We start from the raw sequence: 12,386 nt of genomic DNA, 5'->3' as shown, positions 1-12,386 counted from the left end.
TTAAAAGGGTGATAGGACAATATTATAAATAAGTTTATACCAATAAATTCAACAACTCAGATAAAGTGGTCAAAGTCCTTGACAAAACATAAGATATGAAAACCGACTCAAGAAGAGATAAAGTCTTAATAGCTCAACATCTGTTAAAGTAATGGGATTCACACCAAAATTTTGCCAGCTGGCTTTGCTAAGAATACAGCACTCTGAGCTTATTTCAAACTGGTTACTTTTTTCTTTTTTTGTTGGTATTTTTCTGTGAAACTCTCTCTGAGAATCTGGTAGGGCTCCTGAAGCTAAAATTCATGAAAGAGTGGTGGGCTTCCTGGACTCCCAGGAATTTTTTTTATCTCTTAAGCCAGTACCGTTCAATCACCTTTAAGCGTTCCTACCAAGGTCCAGCAGTGGCCTCTGCTCTCAGTAAACTGTGACAGTCTCTATTTGCCTCTCTCTCCAATTCCAGGGGTAGCAGAGTGCCCTATGACCTATTTCTCCAATGGATCTAAAAAAGGTTTTTTAGGGACCCCTGGGTGTCTCAGTTGGTTAAGCATCTGTCTTCGGCTCAGGTCCTGATCCCTGGGATCGAGTCCCACACTGGGCTCCTTCCTCAGCAGGGAGCTTGCTTCTCCCTCTGCCTGCTGCTCCCTCTGCTTGTGCTCTTTCTCTTTCTCTGACAAATAAATAAAATCTTTAAAGAAAAAAAAAGGTTTTTTATTTTCAGTTTGTTTAGCTCTCTTCTTGTTGTAAAGACAGGAGTGATTACTTCATAGCTCTTTACATGTGAGACCAGAAACCATAAGTTCCTTATTTTTATAAAGTTTTTTATATATTGTGGTTATGAGTCTTGTCAGAAAAAAATCTTGGAAATGTTTTCTCCAAGTCTGTGGCTTGCCTATCAATTTTCTTAAAAGTGTCTTCTGATGAATAAAATTTTTTATTTTAAGTCCAATTTCCAATTTTGTAGAGTAGCTTTTCGTGATCCTTCTAAAAAATATATTTGCTTACCCCAGATAATGTGAAAATATCTTCCCACATTTTCTTATAGAAGTTCTATGATTCTGGTGGAGAACAAACACAAGACCCAACTATATGTTGTATAAAAGGAACCACTTTGAATATAAAAATACAGAGAGATTAAAATTTAAGGGATGGAGAAAGATATACTATGCTAACACCAATCAAAAGAAAGCTGGAAGGGGCGCCTGGGTGGCACAGCGGTTAAGCGTCTGCCTTTGGCTCAGGGCGTGATCCTGGCGTTGTGGGATCGAGCCCCACATCAGGCTCTTCCGCTATGAGCCTGCTTCTTCCTCTCCCATTCCCCCTGCTTGTGTTCCCCTCTCTCGCTGGCTGTCTCTATCTCTGTCGAATAAATAAATAAAATCTTAAAAAAAAAAAAAAAAAGCTGGAGTAGCTACATTAATTTCAGAAAAACCAGACTTCAGCAAGGAAAGTTATGAGAGATAAAGAAAAGCATTACATAAATGATAAAATGATTAATCTCTAAAAAGACATAACAATCCTTAATGTGTACGTGCAGAGTATCAAAATACGTGAGGCAAAAATTGATAGAACAGCAAGGAAAACAGACAAATTCACTAATATAGCAAATTCACTATATTCACTAGTACAGTCTTCAACTTCAAAAGTCCTCTAACAGTAATTGACAGATTCAACAGGCAGAAATTTAGTTAAGAATATGGCTGAACTGACCCCAATGTTCATAGCAGCATTGTCCACAATAGCCAAACTGCGGAAGAAGCCAAGATGTCATTCAAAGGACAAATGGATAAAGAAAATGTGGTCCATATATACCATGGAATATTACTCAGCGATCAGAAAGAATGATTACCCAACATTTGCATCAACATGGATGGGGCTGGAGGAAATTATGCTAAGTGAAATAAGTCAAGCAGAAAGAGACAATTATCATATGGCTTCACTCATTTGTGGAACATAAGGAATAGCAGGGAGATCGTTAGGAGAAGGAAGGGAAAAATGAAGGGGGGGTAAACAGAGGGGGAAATGAACCACGAGAGACTATGGACTCTGGGAAACGAACTGAGGGTTTTAGAGGAGGGTGGCGGGGGATGGGCTAGCCCAGTGAAGGGTATTAAGGAGGGCACATATTGCATGGAGCACTGGGTGTTATACGCAAACAATGAATCATGCAACACTACATCAAAACTAAGGATATACTGTATGGTGACTATCATAATAAAAATAAATAAATAAATAAATAAATAAAATAGGATTAAAAAAAAGAATATGGCTGAAATGAAGAGCACAATCAATCAACTGGATTTAACTGACATTTACAGACTACTTCTTTTAAAGCTCACATAGAACATTCACCAATATAGACCATATTATGGGCTATAAAACACACCTTAACAAATTTAAAAGAATAAAAATCATACAAAACATCATATTTAATAATGAGAAACATAATGTTTTTCCCCATGAGATCAGAAACAGGCAAGGATGTTCCTCCTTATCACACCAATTTAACCATCATACTGATATTCATTGCTAATCCAGTAAGACAAGAAAAAGAAATAAAAGGTAATCATACTGGGAAGAAAAAAAGAAAAGGTATGTCTGCAGATGACATGATTGTCTATGTAGAAAATCCCAAAGAATCAACAAAAAAAATTTCCAGAATAATGAATGATCATAGCAAGGTTGAAGAATACCAGGGTAACATACCCATGTCAACTGCTTTTGTAAACCAGCAAGGAACAACTGGGATTTGAAATTAAAAACACAATACCATTTACTTCAGCACCAAAAAATGAATTATGTACAAATCTAACCAAATACTTAGAAGATCTATATGAAGAAAACCACAAAACTGATGAAAGAAATCAAAGAAAATCTAAATAAATGGAGAAATATTCCATGTTCATCAAGGGATTTCACAAAAATTAACTCATAATGGGTCACAGGCATAAATGTAAAAACACAAAATTCTAGAAATTAACATAGGAGAAAATCTAAGTGATCTGGGGTTTGGCAATGAGTTTTCAGAAACACCACCAAAGCATGATCTATGGAAAAAAAAAACTAGTAAGCTGGACTTCATTAAAACTAACAATCTTCTGTTGTAAAAAGACACTGTTAAGAAAATGAAAAGACAAGCCACAGAATGGGAGAAGATATTTTCAAAACATATATCCAGTATATAAACATTTCAAAAAACACTAAAAAGTCAGCAGTAAGAAAAACACCAACCAAATTTAAAAGCATACAGAAGATCTGAAAAGATATCTCACCAAAGAAGGTATACAAACAGCAAATAAGCATATGAAAAAATACTCAAGATCACATGGCAATAGGGAATTGCAAATTAAAATGAGATATTACCTACATCGATTAGAATGGCTAAAATCCAAAACACTGACAATACCAAATCCTGGTGAGGGTGTGGAGCAACAGAACTTTCACTCACTATTATTGCTGAGAATGTAAAACAGTAAAGCCACTTTCGAAAACAATTTGGCTGTTTTTATAAAGCTAAATATAGTCTTTCCAGGGACACCTGGGTGGCTCAGTCAGTTAAGGATCTGCCTTCAGGTCGGGTCATGATCCCAGGGTCCTTGCATTGGGCTCCTTGTTCAGCATGGTGCTTGCTTCTCCCTCTGCCTGCCATTCACCCTGCTTGTGCGCGCCCGCACAAATAAATTAAAAAATTTATTTATAAATAAATAAAATAATTTATTTATAAGCTAAATATAGTTTTTCTGTATGATCTAGCACTTGTACCACTAGGTATTTATCTAAATGAATTAAAAAGTTACGTCCACACAAAAACCTGCACACAAATGTTTACAGCTGGCGTTATTCATAATTGCCAGAAATTAGAAGCAACCAAGATGTCCTTCAATAGGTGAATGGATAAACAAACTGTGGTACATCCATATAATGCAATACTATTCATCAATAAAAAGAAATGAGCTATCAAGCCACAAAAAGACATGCAGGAACCTTAAATGCATATTGCTAAGTGAACAAAGCCAGTCTGAATATGACAAACTGTATGATCCCAACTATAGGACATTCTGAAGAAGAACTATAGAAACAGTAAAAAGATCAGTGATTGGCAGTGGCTGGAGGGGAGAGGAAGGGATAGGGAAAGAGATGAAACACAAGGGATTTTTCAGGCAGTGAAGCTATTCTGTATGATGCTGTCATGATAGATATGACATTACGCATTTGTCAAAACCCTCTGTACAACACAAAGGAGTGAACCATATTGTAAACTCTGGACTTAACAACATGTCAATATTAGTTCCTGAATTGTAAGAAATGTACTACACTCATGCAAGAAACTGTGAGGAGAGGAAGATACATAGGAATTCTGTGCTTTCTGCTCAATAGGTCTCTAAACCTAAGCAAAGGACTTGAACAGACATTTTACAAAAGAAAATACACAAATGCCCAAATAGCAAATGAAAAGGCACTCAACATTAGTCATCAGAGAAATGCAAATTGAAACCATAATGAGATATCATTTTACATGTACCAAAATGGTTCAACTAGAACAGACTGACAATACTTTATGTTGGCAAGGATGTGCAGTATCTAAAATTCTCATTGGCAATGGGAGTATGAAACGGTACAATCATTTTGGAAAACTATTTAATGGATTCTTATAAAAGGTAGCCTACATCTACACTACAACCCAGCAATTCTACTCCTACACATATATTAAAGAGAAATATAAACATCTGCCTACAGAAAGACTGGTCTGCTAATTTTACGACAGCCTTACTCATGATACCTCCAAACTGAAAATAACCCAAATACCCACCAACTGGTAAACAGATAAAAACTTCTTAGAACTAAATACTACTAGCAATGAAAAGAAACAAACAATTGGTATTTGCAATAACATAGATGAATCTCAAAACATTTAGAGTGAAAGATACTAGACAAGAAAAAATATATTCTATGATTCCATTTATATAAATTCTGAGAACATGTGATAGAAATCAGAATGTGGTTATCTGTGGAGGGAAGGAAGAATCGATTGGGAAGGGGCATAAAGGGTGATGGAAATGTTCTGCATCTTGTTTGGGTGGCAAGACCAGAAGACAGTATGAGAAAAGCGTTTGGGATAGAAATAATGTTCAAATCTTGATCTTGGTGGTTATAAAGGTGTACTTACTTTTTAAAACTTCATGGAGCTACAGACTTATGATTTGTGTATTTGGGTCTAAAAAATTGCTAAGCAAATAACTTAAAAAATAAAAAACTGCACCACAGAGTAAATATTTTACAACACATTTGACAGAAAAGGAGCCAATCCCTGAACTAAGCAAAGATTTTAAGCCTGTTTCAGACATGTTGAACTTCAGATAGTAGTGGAATATCCACGTGAAAAGATTCAACAAGAATCAGAGATGTCAAAACCAAGCTTGAGATTCAAGATTCAGACTTGGGAGTCATCAGAATATAAATCCAGATATTTTAACAAATTCGAAGTGATATTAACTCACAAAAAACATTTTTTTGTCAAATCAAACCAAATATACCTGTGGGCCATTTAATTTTGTAGTTTGCTAATTTGCAACATCTAATGATAACCAGGAATAACATTTGCCCATGCCCTTTATTTTATTACCCCATACGGATATTTATCTTAACAAAAATATGGCACAGCACCAGAAGTGGGGTCCTAAATATTTAGTGTGATGGCAGCCTAGATACATGCTTTTTAACCTTGACTCCTTGAAACAACATGAGATTTTTCTTTAAAAGCATAAGCCTACACAGATGAAGAGAAAAGGAGAAGAGAGAAAGTAAACTTTTAGAATGTTGAAAGCTGACAGATATGTGGTTAAAAAAAAAAAAATTCAGATCTGAGAAAACTGGATTCTAAGGCAAGAGTTGAGAAACCAAGAATAAACTTATTTATTTATTTATTTATTTATTATTTATTTATTCTCTAGAATCTCTGAAAATGTCAAGAATTGATAGGAGTCCCACTACTTATGGAAGTAGGAGTGAAAAGAAGGCTAAAGTAAGGAATATTGGTTGATAAATCTGTTTAAGCAGCAAACTACTCCAGTCATCTGAGCAACAATCAGTCCCCATTTTGGCAAAATACTAAAGAGACTAAAACAGATAATCTCTGAATAGGGTAGGGAGACCACCCAAGGTTGAAGGTAATAGTACTGATCTCAAAACAAGAGGATTAGTAGAGCATAAATATACTAAACGCTCTCTTCCTCAACTCAGCTCCCACAATACTGGCATTCAGATCTTTACCCTCCAGACAGTAGACAGGAAAAGTCTCCTCCAGGGAATCTGAGCACCCCCAGGAGAAATAACCCCAGATATTAAGACCAAAGGCTCACCAACTAAACAGCCCAGCTAGATAACCTCACAGTGAAATTCACAATCAACAAGTCCCACCCACATACCCAGAGCTTCCAATGATAGGTCTTATGTCCCCTACACTAAAATATGAGTAGTCAACCAAGGAATTACCTGACATCTGAGAAACACCCCTACCAGCAAAGTCAGAGATAAAAATAAAATAAAAATTAAAAACCTGGGGGGGAGGAGCTTAGTGGAAACAAACTATATGCAAGGAGATATATAAATAGATATGTCTAAAATCTCACAGAAGTTAAGACAAAATACTGTTAGCATACCCTAAAAAGAAGAAAATAAAGGAAAAGAAATATTTGGAGATCAAAAAAGTTTTTAGAAATTAAAAATCAGAGACCAGAAATGAAATAAAATCAACATTTTTGGAAGATAAAAATGAAGAAATATCCTAGAAGCAGAGCAAGGAGTCAAAAAAATTAAAAAATGTTAAAGAAGAGAAAAGAAAATCAGAGGACCAATCTAGAAAATTAAACATCACTCTGTCCTAGAATCAAGAAACAGAAAGAAATAAATAATTCAAGAAAACTTCCTAGATCTTAAAGACATTATCAGATCAAAAAACAGTTTCCAGGGGCCCCTGGGTGGCTCAGTCATTAAGCGTCTGCCTTCGGCTCAGGACGTGATCCCAGAGTCCTGGGATCGAGCCCCACATCAGGCTCCTCCACTGGGAGCCTGCTTCTTCCTCTCCCACTCCCCCTGCCTGTGTTCCCTCTTTTGCTGGCTGTGTCTCTCTCTGTTAATAAATAAATAAAATCTTTAAAAAAAAAAAAAAAGTTTCCAGATTAAATTCCAGACGGGTTCACCAAGTACCCAGCACAATGGAAGTAAACAGGCCCATATCAAAGCACATCATCAGGAAACCACAGACCACAGGAGAAGGTTCTAAAAGAGAAAAAAAGGTAGGTCACAAACTAAAGATGAGAAATTAGAATGGCTTCAAATTTCTCAACTGCAACCCCGGAAGGCTAGAGGGTATGAGAGAGGTGTGTGTCTGGGGCAGGGGTTATTAATAAGCCCACATAGCAAGCAGATCTTGCTTCCTTGTTTCTAAATACCATTACTAAAAGGAACTAGGGTACCTTGGAAAATGGCTATTTATAGGTCTAGGGCAAGAAAAGTACATTTGAGTCTGGAACATATTATTGTGTGATAACCAAGAAAGTACTCAAAGACAAATGAAGACATAGAAATTGGCTTGAGGGGTTCCCCTAGCCAAATGTGGTACAATTTGAGCATCAAAAAGAATAATGAAGACAATAGCTTATAACACACTTATTTAAAAAAAAAAATCCATGAGTCTATAGTGATAATCAGAAAAAGAAGATAAAAAGAAAAGGGAGATAAAAAGAAAGAGCTTTAAAAAAAAAGAAAAGCTCTTCTTTATATTAAGAAAGACAGCTAATAAATGTCAAAGGAATGAGAGAATTATAAAAATCACCATTTTGTAACCCCAATATAATAAATGATTAAAGCAAGAGGGGCACCTGGCTGGCTCAGTCAGAGGAGCACGTGACTCTTGATCTTGGGGTTGTGAGATCGAGCCCCCCATTGGGTATGAAGATTACTTAAAAACAAAAAAATATTAAAATCTAAAGCAAGAATCCTAAAACCAATGAGTGGAAGGTTGTTAAGGAAATAGGACTCAAAATATCACCCCACAGATTACTTAGTAATTGCAAAGAGAAAAAGATATTTTTCAAGTGATCTGGTAGACATCGTCTTAACCAAATAATCAAATTTAGCATAACCTAGAGACAATCTAACAACAGTATGTGCCTTCTGATTTCATACAGTGAGTGGTACACAATATCACTTATGTCATACTCATACCCAAAACAGTTCATCTGATTCTAATCATGAGAAAATAATTAAATAAATCCAAAACGTCCTGGTCGACAACTGACCTGTACACTCTCATGAAAAACAAAGAAAAACAGGAAGACTGTTCTAGATTAAAGGGACAAAAAAGTACATATCAACCAACGTTTCAGGGAGGAAATGAAGATATAAGACATCAGGGGGATAAATGGGGAAATCTTAATATAAATATTAGATTATGTTATTGAAAAAATATATAATGCTCCAACCTGAAAAATAGTGAAGAAACATTAAAATATATTCAAGACATAAATGTAAATACCAAAATAATGCCTTAAAAGATTTAAAAGTTTTTTTGCCCCTAGCAAGAAGGAATGGTGAATGGAAGTAGGGACGATGCTGCCTGTTTTTCTTCAACAAACATATAGAACTATATTATCTAGATCTTTAAAATATAAGGATGTACAACTTTGATAGAAAAAGAGAATATATATATATATGAATATATATATATTCATATATATATGAATATATATATATTCATATATATATATATATACATACACACACATAAATAAAAGACTTTCAGGATAGTTTATGGTTCGTGTATTAAGAAGGAAAAATAACTACTAATTAGTATGAATTGGTAAAGGTCAATAAAATTCAGTGTTTAGCACTAGAAAGCAGGACATATACAGATCTCTGAGTATAGATTTGTACATAATGTACTGTGATAATTAAGCAATTATTAATAAACTAAGAGGAAATCATTATTTCTCTATTGCAAATGTAAAATATTCTCATTTATTCTGATTTTTCTGTTACTTTAAAACTGTTCATCTTTAAGACATTTTAAAAATTATTACACTAATGATAATCAATAAACTTCTTCAAATGATTCTTCATTTGTCATGTGTTCATTTGTGTTAAAAAACAGAACACGATCTACAGTAGCCCAGTCTGTCAAAATATCACTACCCACACTGCTTTCACTGTGTTCCCACTATACGCACTTAGCCTCTGATTATACGCAATGTTCACATGGAAGCTAATCAGTATTTTTTCATTCCTGTTCAGTTGTCTATTTGTCCTTCAACAATATCATCAATCTTTGATTTTACTTATAAAAGACAAGGATCAACAAATAAATGGCTAAGAATTGCTTTATTAGATGATTCTGATGGGCAGATTGCATGAAAAAGAATAAAGGTAGAAAGCAAAACTTCACATGACTCACTATAATTTATAGTAACTTTATCCATGCTTTAACAGAAAAGTAAAAGATTCTTATTAGAAACAGTAAAGAAACCAACTCACCTTTTTGCACTCATCTGTTCTTTTAGCTTACTGTACATTTCCAGCACTGCATTAAAAAATATAACTTATTTTAGCTTTCAAAATGAGAGAAAAATTTAGATGAAAAAATTAAAGCAGGGCAGAACCTATTATAAATTCACTAATTTTCTCTATACTTTAATTCAGACTTATATCTTCAAATAAAATTTTATACATCAAGTGAATAAAAACATTTTAATGTCCTCATATGGTGAACATCACATTATATATGTGAACACATTATCTGGAATTTGGAACACTTTCATATACTGATACCTATCATTGAAACATTAACCTACTAACAATGATCATATTCAGAAACTTAATGGTATCACTTTCCTGTAGTGTAACTGGAAGTTTGGACTTTATTCAAGAGACAAAGTTGAGCAAGTGAGATTGATTAATTTTAATTCAATATATCAAATAAAATACATATACCAAAAATATACCAAACACAAAATTCTACACTAAACTGACAAAAAAAAAACTCTCAAAAGTTTAGAGATTAAATTATAATAAAATCATAAACATAACAAAGCAACTTTGTTTTAACATTTCTATTACAGACTCAGAAATGCAATTACTCAATAAAATTGTTATAAGCTTCAGCAAGATAACACACTGCCACCAAAAATGTTTTAATGCAACTATCCAGATCACCATTTATCCTTAGTAGAATTTCAAGGTATAAAGTGAGTAAATTATCATTGGCTCCAGCCAACATTTTCAGACCAGAGAGACAGATACTTTTTTCCAGATTTTCTATTTTGGCTACTTCCCAGGGGTCTTCAAGTTTACAGAAGATATTTAGTTCACTTGTCTGAAAACCATAAAGCTACAATGGTGGCAATAGTGAACCACCCTAGCCCTGTGATCCTTATGTTTATCTCTATCACAGCGCCTATATTGTAACGCAGTGTTTCTCACATTTTCCAACCAAAACAATAAACACATCACCTGGGAAAACGCCTAAAACTGCTGCTTAAGTATAAACTTTCTTTGAAGTCTCCTGTTTTATCTCAACAATTTATGTAACTTTCATATCTTATTTTCATATAAAAATAATGCTCTCCTCAAAAATAATCATGTAAAACTAATGTACCAGGAAAATACACTGTTTACCCAATGACTTCTTATATCCTCTCATACCCCGCCTAAACCAAGGAGGCGTTAGGCAATTATACAATAATAAATAGCTCACTTATCTTTATTCACATTAGATTGTAAGATGCTTCAGAGCTTAGACTATATCATTTTCAACTTTATATTTCCAATATCTACCATAATGCTGACACAAAAAAGTATTTACGAGTGGATAATTAGATAGAAGGCTAGATGGAGGAAAGGAGACAGTTCTCAATGTGGCTATTAAGAACACAATGTTTACATGAATTCAGATGGTCTGTCCAGCCTCGAAAGCAAAGACAGTAGCAGTAACAAAAGTCTACCTCTACTTCCCTTTAGTTCTCTCTTCCAAAAAGCCCTCCAGGGGGATAAGCCAAATTCAGCTCTTTCTCATTCCACCAGTACCCAATTTTTTAGGCTTATTACCATTCAGGGACAAAGCAATCAAACTTAAAGACTGTCTTCATGGCTACTTCAGTGTATCTAATGGTGGCAAAGAGGTATTATTAAACATTACTATAAGGAAGTAGGTTTCTCAACCCTGAAACTGAACATAATAAGCAGAATTTTATTTACTCAAAGTTAAATGTGCAAATATCCATGGACCAGAGATTAAAATGAATAGAATTTCAATGATTCTAAAAAAAAAAAGTTATTCTCACAAAGTCAGAAAACAATGTTTTTTAGTTAATAAAATCTGCTGACAGTTTTAACATACAATTTGTGTTCTAAGATAAATTTACATTATATAAATATTATAAAAAGCATCTCACTCTGTACATGGAGGTTCAGGTTCCTTCCTAAAAAAAATAAGTTTAAAAAACGGGACAGTAAGATGGATTCAGCTCACTATATGAGAAAAAGATGACATACACCTTGTCTTCCTTTTGTATGAACAGGATACATCAGGGGAAAGAAAATACTGGTGAGTTTCTTCAGCATTTATTTGATGTCCCAGTAATATCTGAGCTATAACAGAGAGATCAAAAACTCAGAAACCTAAAAAGTCAGTCTTTCCAAAATATAAGAGTAAAGGCAAAACCAAAGAAGGGAAAAGACCTAGCACTTTTGAATGTTTTTTTACTTTATCAGCAAAACGAGACTGTGAGCAAACCAAACCAACTTGCTTAAGTGACAAACAGAAAATAGTGGAAAATCAGAGGTAAAAAAATTAGGCGAATTAGGAAAAGGCAAGGAAATGTAATCAAAAGACACTCTCCTCCATGGGAAAGTATTCTGAGGAAAAACAAAAAAGCAGTGGGAGGGGGGTGAGGGACAAAGGACAAACTAGGCAGGAAGGAAATGGGAGAGGTACAGGTTGTTCTAGGAATCTGATGTGACAGATTATCAAACAAAACTTTATAAGATAAGAAAATCATGAAAATTCAAGGACTAAAATAGATAAGAAAGATAACCATGAGCTTTTGGGGGCAATCACCAAAAAATCTGTAATTCCCATAATGAATAAAGACCATATGCTATCATTAAATTATAATTTTACCAAGCCAAGCATTACATTATAGACAAGTTTAACTCACCTGGAAGGCATAACTGCAATTTTTCTACTACTGTTGTAATGTTCCTCTGCTGAACTCTACATCGAATAATATCTTCTGTTTGGACTATCACCTTAGAAAAGAAGAAATGCTCATATTTTTAAGCAAACAGTTAAATTGCATCCACATATTGAGTATGCAAGAAATGTATCGTATTCT

General features: G+C 34.3%; 1 protein-coding gene across 3 annotated transcripts in view; it reads right to left on the bottom strand.

The window, feature by feature from the left end:
* Window positions 1–12,386, bottom strand: part of EXOC6 (exocyst complex component 6) — a 236,130-nt gene that overhangs the window by 173,300 nt on the left and 50,444 nt on the right. For all 3 annotated transcript variants that reach the window (XM_019796276.2, XM_002916102.4, XM_034662963.1), the window contains exons 4-5: window positions 12,210–12,300; window positions 9,529–9,574 (exon numbers count right to left, since the gene is read on the bottom strand). In XM_019796276.2, the coding sequence (XP_019651835.2) occupies window positions 9,529–9,574; window positions 12,210–12,300 (137 nt within the window). The remainder of the gene's footprint in view (window positions 1–9,528; window positions 9,575–12,209; window positions 12,301–12,386) is intronic.

This window comes from Ailuropoda melanoleuca, chromosome 6 (genome assembly GCF_002007445.2).
Source record: "Ailuropoda melanoleuca isolate Jingjing chromosome 6, ASM200744v2, whole genome shotgun sequence".
Taxonomy (NCBI): Eukaryota; Metazoa; Chordata; class Mammalia; order Carnivora; family Ursidae; genus Ailuropoda; species Ailuropoda melanoleuca.
This window is presented reverse-complemented; position numbering and strand designations above follow the sequence as displayed.